Genomic DNA, 22,947 nt, shown 5'->3' on the forward strand with positions numbered 1-22,947 from the left:
GAATCTTACGTGTGGAAGATGTACCAGGAGAGATGCTGGGACTTCTTCCCTACTGGAGACTGTTTCCGTAAGCAATATGAGGACCAGCTGGGTTAGAGGGGGTGGGGTCCCCACCGAACACCCCTCTCTTTTTTCAGTCTATCTGAAAAAGACAATGAACTCGACTTCACCCTGTTAACAGAACCTGAACACTCGCTGGACTTCCTCTGCTGCCATGCTGTCAAAAAATGTGAAGAAAAAAAACCAAAAACATTAATTTATGAATTCAAATACACGTAAAAGATCATTTAAAGAAAATTATTTTAAGACTTAAGACTGATGAGTGGACGTTTGTGCATCCAAGTCCTCTTCCTCTTTGTTACCGAAAACAGTCACTTGCCACGACGCCTCTGTTATGCAAATTCTTCTTTTGATTCTGATTCACATTGCCTTTTCACTTGCTTAACCCCAACCTGTTGCACAGTTTGTTGTGTGTAGACATTTGATATACACGTGGAGGGTTACAGCATGACGACTGAATGTCTGAACATGCACATTTTCTAGTTTAACGCCAGGATGTTAGTGTCACGTGCCAAACCAGCTGAATGGACGTGAGCTGCTAGTACTGATCCAGTTAACATCCGATGAAACGAGTGAGACCTGATCTGCCTTTCAACGCTGGTTCAAATCTGTCTGATGAAACGAAGATGGTTCTTCCAGGACCAGAGACGAATCACTTTTAGGTGTTTATCAAGAGCCAACGTGCCTTAAGAGAAACTATGCAAAAGAAAAAAAAAACTACAAAAAAAAAATCATTTTTGTCCCTCCTGACACACAAGCAGTGCTCTAGTTCTGGATTAGTTACAAGCAAATTTAGCTCAAGCTAGTTTTGTGGCTTTTAAATAAATAAAAAAAAGAGAGAAACATTTGTTGTATAAAATCTAGATGACCCTTGTGTAAATGTTGCTTAGTTTGGTTTTGTTCCTAAGCTGTGGTGTCCTGCCCGCCTTCACTTCTGTCCACAGTAGAAAAAAAAAAACACACAATAAGAGGAAAATGAAAAAACAAACCTTGGTTCAGGGATTTATTGACAACAAGATGGTTAACTGCTGTTGTATGGCCATTTGTATGTATGTAGTAGCTTTGGTAAACTGCATTTCTTTTAATGAGGGGGAGGAAATGAATAAATTAATTGACGCAATAAACCAAACATGTTGTCCGTGACCTGTTTCAGTGTGTGTCCGTCCCTTTGGCAGCAGGGATCCTTCTGACGGCGTGTAACTTCTCACAGTCTCACAGGGAACAGAAAATTCTGTCTCTGAAGTGCAGAGGGAACATCGTGACACATTCTCACAAACGTTCGAAACGTTCTGTCCCATCTCTGCACCTCCACACATACCGTCTCCCATTCAGCTCCGCAAACTAGACAAAAAAAAAAAGTGGAGGCTGATGTGGAACAAAGACACAATCCAACTGTGACGTCCTGTAGCATGTGAACCGGCTGTCAGGCTGAATGTTTAAAGTAAACTTCTGTTTAGTCTTGATAGGATCTGAAGTTGAAGCAGAGAAGGTTGAATTCACAAACTAAAGTTATCTACCATCTGTCCGGGATCACTAGTGGTCAGGAGATCATGCTGTCGAGCCAGTCCTCCAGGTCCTCCTCTGTCATCTCCGGCTTGACCGAAGCAGACTTCGGAGGCGTGACGTCTTTGTCTTTCACCTCTTCAGTCTTCTCTTCTATCACCTCTGGTTCCACCTCCTCCATTTCCTCACACGCTGCAAATTAAAAGAACACAGAGAAAAGACTTTGACTTGAACTGTCCTAAGTTTTGAATTGAACTCAATATTTAAAATCTTAAATTCTAAATTTCTGAAGATGGACAGTGATTGATTGAAACTTTTATGTTTTTGGAAATGCTCTTATTTGTTCTCTGTGGTGTCTCCGCTAATTCTGAGGTGTGGGAATGGAAAACTGACGTAGTAACACACACTGAAACCACACAAGGAAATAGAGAAGCTGGAAACTGAAGTATGGTTGTGACACACTGATAAATTCACCAACATGCAGGGAGATCACACTCACCCTTCTCTGGACCCACGTCCTCCTCTTCTGTAACACTGGCAGACTGGTTTCCTAAAACACCTGAGACTGGTTTCTGTAAACCGAGCAGCTGGTCCAGCTCTTCATCACCATCGTCGTCCACCGGCGGCTCGGCAGCATTCGATGAAACCTGTGACTTGGAGCTGGACACAGGGTTTGCAGCCATGGAGACTTTCTGGTTGGTGCTGAGACCTTTTAAGGCTGTGGACGGAGGACTGAATGTGGACATTTTGGGGATTTCCTGTTTAGGTGCAGGGTTCATCGTGGGCAACTCAACTGGAGTCAGGACCTGAAACATCAGGGTTAGTGTAAAAACAACAGCATGAGCTTTGCACGAGATTAAAACATGAAAAACCTGCAGCCAGAGTCAAAAATTAGTTTGTTAAACATTTTTTAAGCATTTTCCACATTAGCAAACCAAAAGCAACTGTGACATGCTCCATCAAATGTTGAAGGTGGAAATAAAAATAGTATATGTAAGTAAATAAACTTTTTCATCAGTCTTTTTTCATACAAACCCTGCTTAACTCTTACATTTACAACACATTTAATCTGTCCTGACATGTCTCCATTTTTGGTTTCTTCGGTTTTTTTGTAGGTCATTGCTTTAATTGTGTTTCATTCACCACTTCTCTGGTTAAGAACAGAAAAGGTTCCTGGTTAAACAGGAAAACGATCTATAAGCTTGTCACTGGCCACAATGAATACTGATGTGTTTTCTAAGTATATGTCCAGGACAACAGCTTTCAGTGAAAAGAATGGACGAGGATTAACCCTGATCCTTCACTAAGGATTTGTTTCTACTGATGTCTCTGCTGATTTTTTTGTCTTTAGTTTCAAGCTGGACTTAATCCCTGTCAGTAAATCTGGTCTGGAAAAACCACAGATGTATTTATTGTTGTATGAGAGACATTTATCAGATATTGTGCAGTAAAAAACATTCTCGGCTAATTTTCTTAAGTTTACCGACAAGAGAGCAGCTGGTACAGGACCCAAACAGAGACTGACGGAGCTTTTGCTTTGTACGAGATGTAGTCAGAGGTCCTACCTGAACCAGCTCGGCCTCCAGATTGAGTCTCTGATGGAGAGGAACCTGTTGAAGGCTCTGGGCGAGAGCTGGGAGATCCACAAACACTGACATCTACAGAGATAACAACAGAACAAAGTGTAAAAGCAGCTCTTTGCAGCCAGACTCCAGATGTTTGTAGATTTAAGATGTGCCTTTAAATAATCACCAGCCTTTTATTTTAAATTTCACAACAACATTTAAATCCAAACTGGATTTTCATCAGGAGTTTGGAATCAAAACGTTTGCATGAAGTCAAAATGTAATTTCAGTGTTTGGAAAATTATTCTAACACGTGGCAAAGTATCCAAGGATGTGAAAACCTTTTTGTCAAAACCTCAGAGTAACACAAGAAATTTTCTGTAACCGTTCGATAAAACAGGTCAGAACTTGCCTGTGCTTGAACACAAGAGAAACAAAATGTAGCTCTGACTGTACACAAGAAAATATCAAGAGGTCAGGAACCCTTATATAATCTGACCGTGGCTGTTGCAATGTTTTTTATCCACAGACACAGAAAAGTGCTGGTGGAGTCTGGACTACTGATGATAAATGCACAAGCTATCAATTTTTAACCTGCTGAAGAAACATGTGTTTGTTTGAAACTTGCCCTCACAGCATCTTTGCATTCTGTTTGTTCTTTTAAAAACTTGAGTGAGTCATGTGAGGAGGAGTAAATGTCTTTTTTTTTTTTTTTTTTTGTATTCGATTTGGTAATTTGGCCATGAATGATTCAGTTTTAACAGATGCTGAGATATTTCACAGGGTAAACGAAAGCTAAGAAGTCATCCTCTGGCTTTCACGGACGTTTGGACAAAATTTCATGTCGATCCATCCAACATTTTTCCAGATATTTAAACCTGGACCAAAGTGTTGGACTAACACACATGTTGCTGGCCTGGCTAACCACGCTGTATGTGACGCCTGCTTGTGGAATCCATACCTCACATAATGGGTCAAATCCATGAAGGACAGAGAGACAGAGCAGAGTGCTGCAGATTGGGCAAGGTATAGATTTACCTGACCGGCTGTAAATGAGTCCATCTCCCAGTCTTTTTCTTCTGAAAACCGGAATTGAGTGAAGGAATCCCCTGAGAGAGACACACACAGAAACAAGAGTTTGACATATCTCTGCTGCAGAATACCGAATCAAAACAACACTTATCCTCTTCAGTTTATCCATTTCTCCTCAGCACAAAGACGACTCTTGGCTGCGTGTGATTGATCTGGTGCTCGTGTGAGCCGAGCCCGAGGCCTTCACACCCAGAGTGCCTGAGAAGGCGCCGTTTCTCTGTAAGGCAGCCGGTGGCTTTGTGTAAACTGCTGATCAGTGTGAGAGATAAAGCAGCGCTCGCATGTGACGCCGCCAAAACATCAAGCGGTTGAGGGCTCTCATGACTACAAAGAGGCAGAGGTCGTATTGTGCCACACGTTCGGCAGAGACCGAACCTGAACCTGAACCTGAACCTGCTCCGTCAGAGCGGTCAGAAGTTTTCAGGAGGGGAAATGGAAACAGACGAACAGATGAAACTTCGAGCTGTATGATGGAGCTACAGAGGGAAAACCATGTGTGAGGAGAGCACAGTCAAAACACAACATCCACAACAACCACACAACAAGGACACAGTGTCAGATGTGAAGCACCACTCAGAGAACTCGCATCATTTTGTGGATGTTGTGGGTTTTCTCCACAGTCTAACAGGTGCATATCATTTTAGGTGGAACAACAAGGTGGTTGAAATATTTTTAGATGCGGCAGAGAAAGACCACGGACCGAGCACAGAACCTAAAAATTCTTAAATATTCCATGATGTCTCTGCGTAAACAGCTAACTGGTCCTGCTTTACTCATTAAAAGCCATCAAACTACATGACAGAGGCCAATGGAGATGCTTCTACTGCAATTCTAGCTAATTATTGGCCAAAGTACCCACCGATACAGATATGTCAGACAATATGATCTATTTATTGGTCTGGCTCTAAGAGACATCCATAAAAATACGTTCTCCATAATCAAAGTGTGAGCTATAATAAACCACTGAAATTAGCGTTTTAATAAATTTAATACACTTTCAAGAAAACACCCCTCAAACAGAGAAATGAGTGCTTCTAACCGTAGGAGATTCACGCTCAATAGATTCTTTCTCCTCCACTGTACATTTGCATAGGAAAACAACCCAAACAAAGCAATCCAGTTACATGCAGGGGACTTATGCATTTATTCCCTCTGGCTGGGATCAAAGCACACTGACCCTGAACATTAATCAGGTGTAGCAGCAGCGGCGAGAACAACACCGACTAATTTTTTTTTTTAAATGAGTGGAAAATCAAACACATCAGACTGTGGTGAACCTGCCACACACAGATGGACGATCAGCGGGAGATCTGACAGAGGAGCTGCAGTCAGTCGCAGCCTCTCACTCTGTTCCTCTGCCCTCTGTGCATTATATGGCACAACGTCGGCCTTTCAGACTGGACACTCTGCATCATCTGCAGTTGTCTTTGATTGCCTTGATGTACGGGAAGTGAAGGGGGTCAAAAACGAGAAGCGGCAGGAGAGCGTTTTGTCTGCAGGCCGAGTCCCTGCTGTCAAACAGGCAGAGACGAGATGATTTATGAATAGGGGCATTATGGAGGTTAGAATGACGGCGAGGCGGACGGATAAGAGGAGGGAATGGGAATGTCAGCTTTACGTGACGGCTGAGGGGGCGGACGCCTTGAGCGCTGGGCCACACATGGGTGTCTGTTATCGGTAAGACTGATTTTCACCCTCGCGGGGAACGATCTGGGCATTTAAAACGTGGATTCGGTGAACGGGAACTCGAAAACCCAAATCCCAAACCTAATTCACAGCCGCTGGTATCTTAAGCAGATCTGAGCGTTATTTGCTAACAGCATCCTGACAAAGACAGAGCTGATCCACAGACTACGAACCAGCTGCCTCACATCCTTCTATAACCAAGTTTCAAACTTGACGGCTTTTAATTCATTAATGAAGATAATTATTGGATTATTTTTAGCCAATATCTCTTCATCATACTGTCAGACAGATAGTGGAGGCACTAATAAAGCAGTGGTCTCCAACCTTTTGGGATCTGTGAGATTTGTGCAGTTCAATCTTATCAGACTGTTTTATACTAAAGAGCAGAGCAACAACAACTGGTCGATTAATCGATTGGTGACAATATTGATAACCAATTCATCATTTTAGCCATTTAACAGTTTGATGGTTGCAGGGTCTTAAAGTGGGAGGATCTGATCCTTTTATTTGTCAGAGATGATACTGAGCTGAATATCTTTGGGGCATTCTGGGCCTGTCGGTCAAATACAGCAGGATGTTTAATCAAATCACCACAATCTAACAATAAATTAGGTAAGAATTATCCCAGCATGTCAATACTGGTTGAACTGGACGTAACAGGGTAAAATATTATTTATTTATTCTCAGATTTCAGTGTTGCCATCAGCCTCAAAGCTCCAGTTCTTCGTGGCCTCTTTTGGAAACAGAAAATGACGCATTAAAGACTCTCTTCCTCCCTTAGGCCATAATTTGTTATTCATCATGAGGAGCTGGAGAGCCTGTATAATCATGTCATTCAGTTGTTATTGTGTCCACTCCGGTGTTAATGGAGCAGCTCTGGGATTCACCGCAGTGCCTCAGTTCATTCCTCTTACTCTGACGTCGGTCACGGATCTAAAGCTCAACGAGAAACCTGCATCGAGGTGAAATTACCCCTGAAACGCGCCCACAGTGAGACACCCCGGCCTCTCGCTCTCATTTTCACTCTGTTTCCGGCTCCTGCTCCTCTCTGTTTAATATCCTCCCAGACTCTAATCCTCCTCTTCATCCTCTTCCTCCTCCTTCTCCTCCTCTGTCTCCTCCAGTCGGTCTCCAACACACAGAACTGCTGACACCTGTGAACTGCCTCCCTCCCACACCTCAGAGCCCGGTGTCATCCTGATCTATGTCCGTGAAAATACCATCCCAGGTAGTTCGGAGGCACTGACACAACCATGGCAACAGCTGCCAGCGAGGATGAGAGAAACTTCTGTCAAACCTCCACAAGACAGAAAGAGAAAAAAGATAGAGGAATGGAGGAGGGGTGTGTGTGTGTGTGTGTGTAGAAGACAGAGAAGTGAGCGAGTGCGAGGGAAATGAAGAAAAATGAAAGAGAGAGCAAAGCAGACTCTTCATTCCTGCTCGTCCAAACAGATCTGAGACTTAAATCCCCTCTCTGCTCTTGGCTGACACTGTTTTAAGTGCATAGTTACACATCTCCAGAGGATCTGTGGACCCGAAGCTGTGTGAAAAACAGGGCCATGTGGTTTCTCCTATGCATCTGAATCGAGCTGTACGTAGACGCTCTGCTAAATAAACACGTGGGCCAAGTTCATACAGGAGAAACGAAACCTTGGCAGGATTTGAAGATGGAGAACGGGAACGAACGGGAACGGCGAGCCTTTCCCTGCCTTCCTCTGTATTATATCTTTGTAAACTGAAAGCATTTGGGTTCTGCACTGTTGGCTGAATAAAACAAGACGTCACCGTTTTTTTATATCAATCCACGGAACAAACGATCGATCGATTAATTCAGAAAATAACCTGCAGATTAGTCGATAATGGAAATATTCGTTAGCTGGTACTTCTTCTTACACATGCTCACAGTGGCTCTTCCTCTGCGTCCGAGCTGCTCCTCACATCAGCTGGAGCTGCAATCAACAGTTATTTTCATTATCAATTAATCTGTTGATGAGATTGTTGATGAGGGTCACTGAGCAATGCAAAGGAGGAGTGCACATGATTAGCACGGAAAATGTGGAGCAGGGCTGCAAACCTAATGTTTAGATAAATTAACCTCCCGGTCGCCTTCTTCATAAATCAATGAATTGTTTGGTGGAAAATGACTTGAACAATTTCCGGAACCTCAAAGCACCATCCTCTGATTGTCTGACCAACAGTCCAGAACCCAAAGCTCTTTAGTTTAGTATCACATGAGAAAAAAACGTGAATTCTGAGCTTTTGATCAGCAGCAAAAAACAACAAAACAGTTTCTGATTAATTTTGAGACAATCGATTAATCGATGATTAAAACGTTTTATCTCTAATGTTGCTTGTTTTGTCCAAACTGTCCCAAACTCAAAAGGATTCAACTCAGTGATGTAAAACAGCAAATCACAGTCAGAACCAGAACATATTCGGAATTTAAACTCGGTAACTGACTTAAACGATTAGTCGAATATCAAAATGCGTTACGTTTTCAGTAAATCCACTAACCGAGCCGCACTGAAAGATCCACAGCTAGAGACAATACGTAGTGACGCGTTTATCGAGCATCAAAGTTTGCAGACATTTTCGGTCATTCCCAAACTCCTCAAGGTTTACTTCGGAAACTATTTCTGCCTTGCGTATGAACTCTGCTGAATTATGCTGCCAGTAGAGCTCCAGCCTCGCTGTACACAACTGATTAAAGATCCGTTCATAGTTGAAATGATTGTCCGTCGATTCATAGTTTAAATGAAACTGCGTCAGGGGCAGTTGGGCCGGTAAACCTCGGTGAGTTATTCCACTGCGAATAAACAGTGCATTACTCATGCTGTGTGCTAAGTGGCTCGGCTGGCATTGTGTAACTTCTGTATCATGTGGTATCCTGTCTCTTGACATCTTGCTGGCTGAACCCCATTTTAACAAATGTGGCCTTCTGCCTGCAACCCCGGCTTCGCTGAGCTATCTACGGCTTCGTTAATGCCAGGACCCGCTCTCATCTTTCATATCTGGGGTTGTGTTGTGCGCTCGCGCTGGCCTCGCTCCTGCCTTTCTGTCCCGCTCTCCTCTTTTCCTGCTCCACTCAACTCCACTCTGCTTTCACCCCGCCGCTGTTCATCTTCACCCCTCTCCTCCGTCCCGCTCTGCGAGACTCTCTGCGAGCACTGGCATCGAGTCAGGATGGGGATAAGACGGATCTCGCGATGAGCACGGTGAGGGATCGGGGAAGCGCATGGAAACGGTTTCAGGATGGCAGCGAAGTCACGACAAGTCCTAACTTGTGTTCTTCTTAATGACAACATGCAGCAGGAGCTTTACTGCCAACAGTCATACAGAGACGCAAGATTATTTTTATTACCGCTGCCAAGAGGGTTGTGTTTTCACTCATGTCTGTTTGTTGGTAGGTTTACACAAAAAGTTCACAACTGACTTGCACCAAACTTGGTGGAGGGACGGGACATGATCCACGGAGGAACCTATTAGATTTAGGTGAAGATCCAGTTAAAAGGGTGGATCCAGGAATTTCTCTGCCATTTAACAAATCCTCTTCGTGGAATACGTCACAGCGTGAACAACATATAAACACGGACATTTCATAAACTACTTATTCACAATTACTCTGGTTTCCCTTTTTAACCCATTTCAAAGCTGGAGCCCCAGACAGAGAAGAGTTTTTATCTTCGATTGATTTTTGCTCTGAAACAATCTGAAGGCGGACTGTGTTCCTCAACACGGTGCTGAAACTTTTAGTAAAAAGGGCATTCACCTCAGAAGAGAAGCTAATATTAGTATAGTGAATAATCCTACAGGCATCCTGTGTTGTGCTGAGTTGTGTGCGTGGCCCTGTAAAACTCCCTCATCCTGTTTGCCAGAGCATGCCGCTGTTACCCCGTCGGTTGCTGTGCGGACAGAGCCACACAAACACCACAGACGCACACCCTTGTTGACTGGGCCACACCTTTAGTATACAACTCTCAATCCACACACCCAGTCCACTCACTGCATGAAGCTGTGGTCTGGACTTAACCTTGACTAGCCTTCTTTCCTGTAGCTGTGACTGGCTGAACAGAAACAGGAGAGACATGTAAGGAGCAACAGTACCGCTGCTCAGTCTCCACTAACACCTGCAGTGAAATGTTGACATTTTATGTGACTGGAAGAGGAATACACACATTCCCCGCTCCCTCTTCCTCTTCCATTTTCCAGTAGAGTAATGGTGAGTGATCAGTGAATGATTACTCCTCTTTTAAACCGCCTGTCCGGGCAGATCCTCTCTTGATAAGAAAGGAGCTGGAGCAAGCCGGCCCACAGAAAACTGCAGAGCAATCGAGTGTTATTACTATCATGACAAATCCCATCTTCCGTCAGGATGGAGGCAAAAAGGCAGAGGGAAAGAAAAAAAGAGAGGGGACGTCTGAAGGAAGATGGAGGGAATGAAGTCGGGAAGCCAAAAAAAAAAAAAAAAGAAGGTGAAAACAGGCAGGAAAGACGGTTCAGAGAAACTTGTCGCTGGGTTGTGTGAAGCCGATCCTGTTTCTGAGAACCACAGCGCCTCCAGCCTGCTCCTTGTCACGCCTTTTTAACCAAACCAATTAGCCTAACACGACACAACGCTGAAACCCACTACGCGTCGATAAATCACTGTCTACGCTAATTGCAATTAAAATCCCGAGCAAACCAGGCGAGACAATAAAGAGGGCTGAAGCTATTTACTCTTAACTTTTAATGGTGATTGTGTGCGGCTGTGTTTATGTCAAAGTCATATCAGAAGAGCTCCAATCCACTCGAGGCCTCCTCCTCATTAGGACTGTGCGTTACTGGTGTGCAGCTTGTTTGGATGTAAGAGGCTGCGCCTCTCACACTTCCTACCTGGGATCTAATCAATCATATTCAGACATCTGATATCGACATCCATTGTAATTGGCCCTTTGCAAGGCGTAATTAGCGAACAGTGGATGTTGTTTTTCATGTTTTTTGGGGGTTTTTTTTATGAATTAAAGAACGGCTGTGATCAAAAGCGTCAAACAGAAATATGTGTTTGTATTGAATTATTCCTCGGCTGCAATCAACTGCAGTGAAAAAGCCACTTCAGTACATTCACATATAGTATTGAAGGTCAAAGCACAGAGAATTACTGGAAACTAAAAGTCACTGTGAGCCTGCATCTGATGAAAATATTAAATAATACTGCGCACAATCAAAATAACACAGATAATTATGAATTTATAATTTAGATATATTTTTCTACTACTGGCTGGCAGTTGCATTGCTATGTGAGCCTAAGGGGTTGTGACGCTTTGGTATCTTTATTTGGTTTATAATTTTTGTTTGTAGAGCTAAATGTTAAATTTTAGATAAACTACAGAATCTCATGCATTCACCTGGCAGTTTATTAGGTACACCTAGCTAAAACTACAGCCGTCAAATGCAATAAATCCTACTTTCATGAGAGTTACAATGCTCAGCTTTTGGTCCTTTTGGAGGCTGCATCTTATTTACAACAGTGGAGGCAAGCTAAATAACAGAAATACCTGTCAGTGCAACACATTACAATTCAACCGCACCACAAAATACATCCTCCAAAATGATCACGCAGTTGAATCACCGCCTCTCGACAGAGACCGAACTTTGACTTAAGCTTAAAATTCACTTGTCCCATTATGACTACACTCATCTTATTATTCAACTTCTAAAAACAACTCCCTGCACCAGTGATGACTTACTGCAGATGTGTTGTAGGTTGTAAAGGGAGTGAATTCTCTTGTATGTGTGTATTTACGGTTGGCCGGACACAGCAAGTTTTGCAGACAACACATTCGGCTTCAGGAAAAAAGTGATCCTCTGGGGATCGTGAATGTCAGTTAAAAATTGAAAAAATGGAAAACTACATGTTTCCATGGTGGACCAACCAACACTGACATCCCCGGAGCCACACTGTGATTAAATGTTATTAAAAAAAACAAACCATTAACTTCGACAACTGGAACTGCCTGTGTAGTGCATCATAACAACTGATAGAAACGTCTTTACTCAACTGGTTTGGACAGCTGGTGGGTATAAAACAAACTGGACACGACGGCAGCGACAAGTAAATTAAGTGACAATTAGACACAGCGCAAACTGACCAGTGTGACACATTCAATGACAAACAGGCCCAGAGGACTGACCAAACACAGCTCTGACTCTGAGACCCGAAGGCTGAGGAGCAAACCATGCAGCAAATCTGATAGAGATTTAGAGCTGGAGGGCCTATAATCACTCTGCTATGTAAGACAAATAATGCTTTAGAACAACAGCGCTGTCTTCCTTGTGGTCTGGTACTATCTAGCTCTAGCGACAAAGAAAGAGTTGACAGGGAGGCTTAACAGCTGGCTAATCAGGTGAGAATGAGATTGTGCCTCAGCCTTACATGTATCCTACTAACACAGGTCCCTGTGGCTGAAATAAGCATCAATCTGAGAGTGCCGGGACATCTGGGTCCCTCATTAAAAAGATGCAAGAAGCCTCGGCTATTGGGTTAGCTGAGCAGATGAGTAAACAGCTAATACTGATCAACACGGTGCTAAAAATAGGGTTAGCGGTGTGAAACAACCAGCCTACATACATACATACGCACCATAAACTGATAAAGTTGTGCATTTCATTTGCTAAATTAAAGATTGTTTCACACAGGCAAAGCATCAGCATCTGTGTTTTTTCTCTCTTTACAAAGAGGCACTCAAAGGCCACAGGAAGATAAGAACAATGCACCCACTAGCAGCTAAATAAAGACCTGTGGATCAGACTTAAATAAGCAGCCAAACTGCCAGAAAACATGAATGTTTCAATCCTTTGAACACTTGAGCGGATGAAATATGGCAGACAGCACGGTGCTAAAATCCAAACAAGATATCCAGACCAGCCACCCCGCGTGATATATTCACTCCAGAAATCCCAAGTTCCTCTGTTCTTGTGGTAAATTCGTCAGAGGACACTCATAACTGTCTGGCTGAATCATGATACGGACACAAAACACACACCGCCACCTGCACTCTGTAAAGACACACTTACAAGGCAAATACAGAGGAAAGGATCATTCAGTGTCCTCATGGCTACAAAAAGACAATGAATAAAAGTTTTTTTTTTTTCCACAGGCTGCAGCTGATGGGCAAATGTTAATTAATCAGGGCTGCAACTGCTATTTTCACGATCAGTGAATCTGTTGATTAATTTCCCAGAGCTCATAGTGATGCCTTCACACAGTATAGTTTAGCCTAAACAACAACCTAAAACAGAAACATATTGAATTTACAGCGATTTAAATTGTCAGAACTGCTTGTCAGACAACACGACGTACAAACTCGTTTTGATAGATTATTCTACAATCCTTAGTCCACCTGCACCGCCTGCATCGTATTATATTTCTGTACTGACATGTGCCCCTTTACCAATACATCTATGAAACCCAGTAAACAATGATTAACGATAGATGATAAACAATAAAATCCGCCACTGGACCACAGTGCCTAACACATTTCAGACAGGAGGGAATTTGCTCTTAACAAAGTTGAAATTCAACACTGTGTACAGATGTACACTCAGCAATCAAAGAAAATTTGTTGTTGGTCAAAATAAAAATCAACAACTTGGAGGAGATCCAGCGCCTCTCGAATTACACACGTAGAGAAGTCGCGTCATGAAAATCAACAACTTGAGTGTATGAACCGGCAGGGAGGTGACATTTTACTGACACATCCTTGTGTTTATGTGGCAACTGGCTGGTTTTGTGGCATAGTGTTGTCGATTTTAGACTATTTAATGTTTTTAAGTCAGTCTTTCATGCTCTTTTATCTGCTCTGCTCTTTCAAAGTGCCTGTCCTGGATTTTATGCTACTATTACTGTTGGACACTTGACCTGAATCAGGGACACATGTGCTGCACCTGTGGAATATTGACAAAATCTCACCAACTGATGCCATTTGAAGACCATACCATGAAGATGTCAATTGACAGTTTCAAATCTATTCAACGCTGATGTGAAAAACCGTTTCATTTTGATTCCGTGAAGCATTAGATGCATCAACGTATTCATGAGCTATTGACAACTTTATCTCCACACCGCACTCGCGGACGCTCGGCAGCCACTGACAACTCAGAAGGTCTGGGTCAATGAGTAAATGACCAAGTAAACAGAAATATGTAGGGGCATATGGTAAGCCAGACGATAACAGCAGTAGAATAAATTTAAATGGCTTCCTGTTTCCATTAGAGGACGGTTTTCCTCAAGAGGTTCTGAACAAGTTGCTGTGAGGCACAAACGCCCCACTGTCAACTTTGCTTGCGTTTCAGTTGGAGCTTTTAATGACTCTCGTTCATCTTTTTCCCCCGACTGCAGACCGAGGTCACATTCATATTCAAAAGCAGGCTCTCAGGGAGACTCGGAGGGGAAGGAGAGATACTCGCAAACCTGAGTAATGGGGCCAGTTCAAGGAGGCACCGTTACAAAAGCCAGTCTGTCTATCAAATCCTATTGATACCTTATTACAAAATCCTACTTGATATATTATCTACACTGGAGGGAATAAACAGTTATAACTCATTCAAAAGCTACATAAAGCCAAGGTACACTTGGTTCGTCAGCCTGTGCCTGTTTACAGAGAATAGCTGTACCCTGTTTGGTTGGTTGTTTGTTTGTTTGAATAAAGACCATTTGACTGATGACAAATGTTACGTTTGGCTGGTCACAGCTAATGAGCAGCCTGAGTTAACACCGAATACAAAAAAATGTTCAGGCAGGAGGAGGATGACAACCAAACGCTTCTGGAAGCTGCACGTCTGCTGGAAAGCTTTATGTGCCATTATTATCAGCACTGCTATTGTTATTTATCACAAGGCAAGCAACACAGTGTGGGAGGTGTGAAGCACACAAAGCAATTATCTTTAATTGAGGCAGAGAATCACACTATTAAACGACTAATATGGTTCTTCTTCCTAAACCACACTCTTCTCAAATAATTGGCTCAGCTTTTGGGATTTAAAGGTTATTTGACCATGTAGAACTGACACAATTATATAGCATCTGTGGAGAAAAATCAATAGTCACCCCCAGTATCAATATTTTGACAGTTTTAAAGTGACCTGGATTTCACAGAAATATGAGCTTACAGGGTTTAAGGGGAATTTTCCACCTGTTTCTCCCAGTTGGGATCGGCCAAATCCTGCTGTGCTCTTTACTGAAGGCCCAGCCTTGGTATAAAGGCAGGAAGTTGAGGAGTGCGATACCCCGATGACGATGTCAGACAGACAGCCCAAAACATACTGAAAGCCTTCAACATCTCAGGGCGAATCCTGGCAACCTGCTGCTCAGTTCCCCCTGTCAGAGATGGGGAGAGCAGTACCAGACAGCAGGGGGTATCCCACGTCACAATAACAAAGACTCTTCCTTCCTTCCTTTCTCTTTTTTGAAAAACTCAACTGATACAACAAAAAATAAAAATAAAAATTCCAGATGACACTTCACCATCTCAATCCACACTCTTGTAAGAAACTGAGTACTAGTTCTTCGTGCTACATCAATAAATGTAGCATTGATCTCCAATCAATCACCCCAGCCTATGGTAACCTCCATTCACAGTGATACTGGTTGTTAAATGCACCTTGACACAGTGCTGGTGTCACGGGGGCCAACTGTGTAGGTGGGAGCCTGCGATGTCTGATGCTCCACGGAAATCGAGCAATCACCGTATAACTGTGCGCCTCATTACATCAACTCCCCGAGGGATACATTAGACATTCCTCATGTCCTTTGTATTGCATTCTACTAATAATCAATACCTAGCCTGCGGCTTAGCGGTCCACGGGAACACGCGTGATACAGACAGGTGACAAATTAAAGGAAAAACCTAGATATATGAGTGGAGAAACATTATGAATGTAGATGCTTCCACACCGGTCATGCTCTGTGGCACGTATAAAAATGCTGAGCAGGTCCAGCTGTCTCAGATTTCGTATCAAGACGGCAAGAAGAAAAGATCTAAGTGACTTTGAAAGAGGGTTCATTGTCAGGACACAGATGGCAGGAGCTGTGAGCTGAGGACTGCTCAACTGCAGAGTGTTTTAATGGGAAGTGACATTTGCATTTAGATCTATGGGAAGAACGTCAGTACACAGGGTCAGAAATGGTGGTCGACAGTGTACACTGGATGACTGTGATGCACGTGAATCAGTGCGATATGTAAGGAAAAACAGAAGAGCAACTCTTCCTCAGGTGGCTGAGAATGTGATCAGACTGTATCAGCGACAACAGTCCATCACCAATCACATAGAGAGGGATATTATAGCAGGGCTGCAGTGTGTAAACCCTTCACCAGGCACCGGTCTACAGAGACGCAGAAATAAAATGATATGGTCAGAGGAGTCATCCTTTAGCATATTCTCCACAAGTGGTTGAGTGCAGTTGTGCTGTACACCAGTACAGGCTCTCTGTGGAGGGCATTTCAGTGGCATGGCTTGGGTCCACGTGTCCCCTTAGAGGGAAGGGTCACCGTGAATAAATACATCCTGTGATGAAACACTTCTGTCCTGTTGTGAGTGGTCTCTTCCACAGTGACATTCACTGAGCACGAGGGGTCACTGAATGGTTTGATGAGTTTGAAAATGATGTGGATCATACGCTAGTTGAACACCTAAGAGAGATTTTGAATGCTGTTCCATGCCTCCAGTAGAGTTTCAGAAATTTTTTAGAACCAATGCCAAGACACATTGGAGCTGTTCCGGCAGCATGTGGCGGTCCAGCACCTTACCAAAGAGACTTTATGTTGTTTGTTTTTTTTTTTTTTCCTTTTAATTTGTCACCCGTGTCTGTATATTCACATGAAAGAAAGAAACGTTTCAAAGAAGTCCACAGCACCCCGGCCTACTCAACCGGTTCAATCGCAGAGTGAGGATGAAACAGTTGTTGGTCCTTTCAAGATGCTCAGGCGAGATGTGATTTCCGAAGGAGACAGACAAATGGTGGAGCTTCAAAGGTCCTCCTGGAGGCTGTTGCTCGGGAGGATGATGAGCAAACCCTCCGTTATAATAAACGCATAAAGCAGCAACAATCACCAAGGTTAATAGCTTTGTTGTGGAGAAAAGACTGGTTTCGTTAACACACTATATAAGTGAGTTGACATACACAAACCAGCACATTTGCTTTGCTTGGCTTGGAGATTCCCTCCATACTGTGCTATTGACACATCTTTATCAGCTTGTTGGAACAAACCAATAAAAGTCTTGGGGGGGCACACATTTTCCACCCTGTCTGTATTGTCATTGTTACTAAAAATCAGAATCAGCATCACACTTGGCAAATCCGACTGTCTTTGGTTTTAGGGTTGAAAGATCTGAATATGAGCCTGTTTTTTAAAAAAATGCATGTTGTATTGAAACACAAGCAGCACAAGCTGATTCTCACAACATCTTCATCATCGCTGCTCACCTGTACGAGGCTTCGTGTCTTTACATGTACGGTGGGAGCTGGCGGCATGTTACACAAACACGTGACAATGTGTTAGTCTCATTGCATCAACAGCAGTCACCAGGCTCCTCTCCACTGGAGTGGACACTGCTCATTGATATGAACAGCTGCTCATGAATCCAGCAACAAGCAGGAAACAGATGAGCTTTTTAAGGTGTTAGGATTTATAATACTGCCAAAGCATATCCCGCATAAATAGGTTTGCTTGGCTTTACAAGAGGAGGCTCTGTGCTCTGACCCAAATACAACAAATAGTCAAAGGCATTGGTTCGAAGCATGTTGGTAATTTGTGGGGGATGTTAAAGGGCTATTATCCTTCACAAGCCTCTTGTCAATAGTAGATCAATCTCTTGTTATGGATCTTTTCTATGTTCCTCAACATCCTCGTAATGATATTCATAGTCCCAAACTCGTTACCAGTACCACGTGACTCTGGGGAGGCTGAAGACACAGAAGCACTTCTGCCTCTTGAAAAGATGAAAAACATTTCCAGGGTTTCTGAGTCAAATATAGGACTTTTTGAGACACGAGTATGAACTCCATAGCTTCTGCAGCTAGCAGTATTTCCTCCATGTTGGTTTGTTTTGTAGTTTTGTTACAGCACAATCACTACAATTTTTCCCAAAAACACATTTAAAAGTGAGACTGAACTTAAAGCAGCTTTATAAAGGTAATGTTAATAATTCAATTAATTTGTCAGACCTGTCAAAACTCTTCAAGGCTTAAAATCAGAGATTATTGGATTTTAGACATCTTAAGGACCTGCAGAAACCCTGTGTTTTTCAAGACTTTTCAAGACCTGTAGATTCCCTTATTTTGGTAAAGGTGGTATTTGACCAGAGAAAGAAAAAAAATACAAGACTGTGTAGCTAATATATGGATATCCTCTGAATCCACATCTTTCCCGTCTGCTCTCTCATTGAATGTATTTACATGTCAGCCACTGAGCGAGTGTGTTTCTCAGCTCACAAAGTCAGCTCCTCATGAAAGAAACAAAACCAGATTTGGTTAAGTTCCCTCTATAGTTGCAACTGCAGCAAGAAGCTTATCTGTACAGGGGAAGGTCAAAGCAAAAGAAACAGAAAAAGCACAGTGAAAAGCACAGCTGACAGAGGCAGCTGAGATTGCCTGGCAAACTGAAAGCGGTTTAAAAACTCTGCCTGTCACCACTGACTGCTTCAACAGTTGCTCACCCTGCTTTTACAGAACGCACTGGGGACTAGCCCACAGAGTCACCGTGAAGTTGGACGTGTGAGGCTGATTGAGGAGCCACTGGTTGCATGGATGCATTTCCTCTCTGATGAAGACATACAGCTGTAAGCAATGCAAAGGCAAACAGACGGCTACTTCTGAACTGCTGCTGACACCCACACCGACTCCTCCTCCGGCTCCTCCCCCCACCTCTGCTTCATCCCACTCCTCCACCTCTTCCACCTCCTCACCTCTGCCTCCCTCCTCTTACATGTTGCTCAGTGCTCTGGTACAGAATGAGGCTTCCGGCATTGTGGGAATTTCTCCTAATAGTGGCTCACAGCTGAATCCGTGTGCTGGTGAGGATGTTAGTGCAGCATGCGTTCAAGCAGCAGCCTTTTCATCCGCAGCGAGCAGAAGCGTGGTAGGAGACAAAAAGTCATTCAACCTGTGCAGCTTTGAGGATCAAAGAAGCTTTACTCCACTTTCCTTGCCAGTAAAGTTGCTCAAACTTTGCAGAAAAAAAGTGAGAAACTCCGGCGATTGCTGCTTTCTTTGATTTCTCACAAGATGCTGAGCTCACATCTTTGTCGTCTGTGAAAAGGGAAAAAGCTCTGACGAGATCCTCACTTGATTACTGCTGAGGAGGAGGACGAGGAGCCGTTTCCAGTAATTCACCCTTCTGTGAAAAAGGTCTGAACAGCACCATCGAGGCACCTAAGCTGCTCTGTCACATGGACATTGACACTGAACAGCTGCTGCCTTTACCATCTCGTCTCAGAGAGAAGCTGGATCGTTCAGGAGCTACAGCAGACCGCGCGACGATGCTGAAAAACTTGTTTGCATCAAAGCGCCTCGTACTTAGCAACTGGTGAGGATGAGAGACGGTGTGATGACCTGCCTGTATTTGACAAGTGTGTTTTTCACCTCGTTGGAGAGAGGAGAACAGAGGGAAAAAGGTCAGCGAGAGGGAGCAGGGGAGGGGAAGAGGGAGCCAGCGAGGGAAGGTGTGAAGCTGTGAGAGGGAAACGGAGAGCGAGGGAGGACGCTCAAAGCTGAGAAAGACACAGGGAGAAGAAACTGAGAGAACTCTGCCAGACTGGTGAGGGAGTAGAGGAAAAACAGCGTATCAAAGACCTGGCCAAGTGCCCGCTTAATGCCGGAGGATCGTGTTTTGTCAGAGCCATACAGGGTGAGTATGTATGCTGTTTGATGTGGCTATTATGGCAGCAAATTAAACAGTTCACAGGAGCACCTGTCAACTGACCCGACTTACTGTTCAGTAAAGTCATATTATAAATTCTAGCCTTATACAATTTTTATTACTGAATTGCAAATACAGCCTGAGTTACTGTATTAATGAATCATGGAACAAGTGCTGGGGTTCATCAGTTGTCACCAGAGCTTTTATAGTTCAGACTCAGAACTCCACAGTACATTTTGTACAGCGTGGATCTAAAACCGTAGCTTTTCACACCCCACAAAGGCTGTTAAATTCACCCTGGATCTTAATTCTGTTTAAATAAGTTCCAGTGTGGGTGTGTGGGAGTTGTGTGTGTGTTTATTTTTTACTCAGGAAAAAGTGGGAGGTATGAGGAGTGAAGATGATTTGATTTAAGGCATCATTAAAAACCATGGGGACGTCAAGTCACATGACTGGCATCCAAACACTTGGACGTATAAAGAACACAAGCTTTGTCCAAGCAACTTTTAAAAACTGAAATTACTCAGCAACTATTTAGAGAAAACTGAACTTGTTCCAGCTTCTTAAATGTTACGATTCTCTGCTTTTCTACTCTAATCATTGAATCAAGGATCGATAAAGGACATAACTGGTGGCTGCAGCTGTAATCCTGATAACCAAGAAACTGTTTTCTGTGGTTTTTCAACAATCATTAGTTCCAGGTTCTTGAATGTGAGGGTTTGCCGCGGAGTTAATGTGCAGAATAATAGCACATAATAAAAATACCTGCAGCCCTAAAATGAACCATCATGACATACTGACAGTCTAACAATGGCACAGGTATTTAAGGATGAAAGTGGGAAGACTGTTCTGTGGGACGATATCAGTGAAGTGTCTGTGATCCACCTGCTGCTTTATTTAGCGTCACGTCATCCTCCACTGGCTTAATCACAATCAGCAATCGCGGGGAAACGAACCGAGCACCTGTAATGCTTTGTTTCCTATTTCTGCCAGCCAGACGGTACATGACCGGCCTCATTCCTCCGCTTTGACGCCAGTCTCCTCCAGTCTACATGGGTAATCAAGTATCCATAACAACACCGGAACATACAAATTAATGGCATGATTGGGACTATTCATCTCAGTTAGGAAAACGTCCTTGTGTCTGTCAATCTAGTTAGCCGAATCACTGAAGCTCTAATGCGATTTCCTTTTGTCTCATTATGATTGAGCCTTGATAGGCGCCCATTAGCAGCCTTGGTAAACTACGGCTGCGGGGGAGGAGGATTGATCCTTGCGTTAATGTGTACAGATAGATGGCCATGTAAGGATGTAAATAACTGCCCCGCAATTCCCCCCTCGTCTTACAGGCACATGGACACACACACAGAACAAGGGAATCGCACCATGTGTGCATTACCCCTGGCAACAGCACAATCAACCCCCAACAATGCAAGGACTGAGACGAAACCTGAAGAAATAAAATCGCCTCTGGGTTACAAAACAGCCGACAGCAATTCACTCCTGGAGGCTCAAAGGCAACGACAATGTGTTTTAATTCAGCCAATACCAAAATTCCTCCGTGGCTCATGACTACTGAAGATTTCAAGGTGATGAAAACCTTTCTGTACAAAAGCAGCTTCAAAACACACAGGTTCCGAAACATTTCGAGTATCAAAAGCACCCGGGCTTTTGTCCTTGGATAGTAGCCTCAGTCTGAAAAAAAAAAAAAAAAAGGTCTGCTGCATCCTCGCTTCCCGACACAATGAATCTTAGCATTGAATGTAATAGAAGGTGTAATCAGAGTCAATCAAAACACATGAATGCTAAAAGCACTTCAAATGTTTGGACAAGCAGTGGGGCTACATAATAACCATCCACGAAGCCACAAACCAACACAAATCGACATGACCTTCAATTCAAATCAAACAATCTGTTTACATAATTTCCCTGTCAGGCTCCATTTTTCCCAATCACACCGAGTACAGCAGAGCTTTCAATGGAGCTCTTGCAAACAGAAAGTCAGCCACTGTATGTCCTAATGACTCAATCACACACTCTATATTTAAATTGGCCGGAGAGGCGAACTCACGGAAAAGCTACAGGTCTTCATTTGATTCTGTGCTTAAATTTTCCCAGTTACATTTCAGTTTAGCGCATTTACCTGCACTGCATAAACAAATACCTGCAGAGATAAGATGAAACTGTAATGGTCTCTGTGGGAAAGCTGAGTCACTGCAGCAGCAAACGCATTTGGATACATTAAACAGAAGAAAAAGTCAAAATGGAATATAAACAATGTGAAGTTATACAAATGGAGATTATATAAACACCAGCGTCAGGTTCTGCCCGAGAACAACTTAGGTGAAATGTATGAATAGGAGTATGGGACATATGGACTGCAGTGTTACTATAGTGCCAGTGGTGGAATAAGCACTCAGATGTTTCATATAAGCAAAAGCAGCAACACCACAGTGTAGAAACACTCTGTCACAAGCAAAAGTCCTGAATACAAAGTTTTACTTGAGTAAAAATGTATAAAGAGCCAGAAGTTAAAGTACTCATCATGCAGAACGGCCCAATATTAGATAAATGGATTGTAATTATTGACGGATTAATGTGTAGCATCACTCATAAAGGTGAGACTAGTTATAATGACTTGATATACTGCTGGGGAGCTTGTGAATCTACCCCTGGTAGAACTGCCACCTAAAGGTTCAGTAACCCGGCCTGCTTTGAAGCCATTTTATGAAAATAATCGCTGCAGCCCTCCATCTGTTACATCTGGCACTCGAGATGTGAAGCAAAAGGTAGTTTAAAAAGTCAAAAAGGGAGCTTTGGTACATGTGTTTTTAACAGCTGGAATAAAAAAATCAGATGTGGGCAGTGATTCAGAGGTCTTGGACTTAAACCAAGCTACTGTTAAAGGTGTTGGCAAGGGCGTTCCCGCTCTCCTGGGCAAAAAGAGGAGCTACTGATGCAGTAGTGTTTTCTGTCACTATCCTTTCAGGCTTCCTTTCCACCCTCTGTCACTGCACGAAACTAAAAGTGATTGTCACAATTGTTGCAGAGTAATTCTCAATCAATGAACTGATTGTTTCTAAAGATCTTCTTTCTAAAGATGCACAGTCTCTGTTCACAAACTTTCATGCTTTCTGCCCCTAAAT

The 22,947-nt window shown here is 43.2% G+C and overlaps 2 protein-coding genes across 6 annotated transcripts in view; one reads left to right on the top strand and one right to left on the bottom strand.

The window, feature by feature from the left end:
• Positions 1-1,189, top strand: part of ryr3 (ryanodine receptor 3) — a 115,927-nt gene extending 114,738 nt beyond the window's left edge. For all 4 annotated transcript variants that reach the window (XM_041064031.1, XM_041064032.1, XM_041064034.1 and 1 more), the window contains one exon: positions 1-1,189. In XM_041064031.1, coding sequence (XP_040919965.1) covers positions 1-96 — 96 coding nt within the window. In that variant the 3' untranslated portion in view covers positions 97-1,189.
• aven (apoptosis, caspase activation inhibitor) overlaps positions 928-22,947 on the bottom strand; it is a 27,258-nt gene continuing 5,238 nt past the window's right edge. Inside the window, exons 3-7 of one of the 2 annotated variants that reach the window (XM_041064037.1) lie at positions 4,167-4,237; positions 3,129-3,221; positions 2,063-2,369; positions 1,578-1,755; positions 928-1,401 (exon numbers count right to left, since the gene is read on the bottom strand). In XM_041064037.1, the coding sequence (XP_040919971.1) occupies positions 1,601-1,755; positions 2,063-2,369; positions 3,129-3,221; positions 4,167-4,237 (626 nt within the window). In that variant the 3' untranslated portion in view covers positions 928-1,401; positions 1,578-1,600. Of the gene's footprint in view, positions 1,756-2,062; positions 2,370-3,128; positions 3,222-4,166; positions 4,238-22,947 lie in introns of both variants that reach the window. The other variant, XM_041064036.1, reaches the window with a different exon arrangement.

The sequence above is a fragment of the Toxotes jaculatrix genome, chromosome 19 (assembly GCF_017976425.1).
Source record: "Toxotes jaculatrix isolate fToxJac2 chromosome 19, fToxJac2.pri, whole genome shotgun sequence".
Lineage (NCBI taxonomy): Eukaryota > Metazoa > Chordata > Actinopteri > Toxotidae > Toxotes > Toxotes jaculatrix.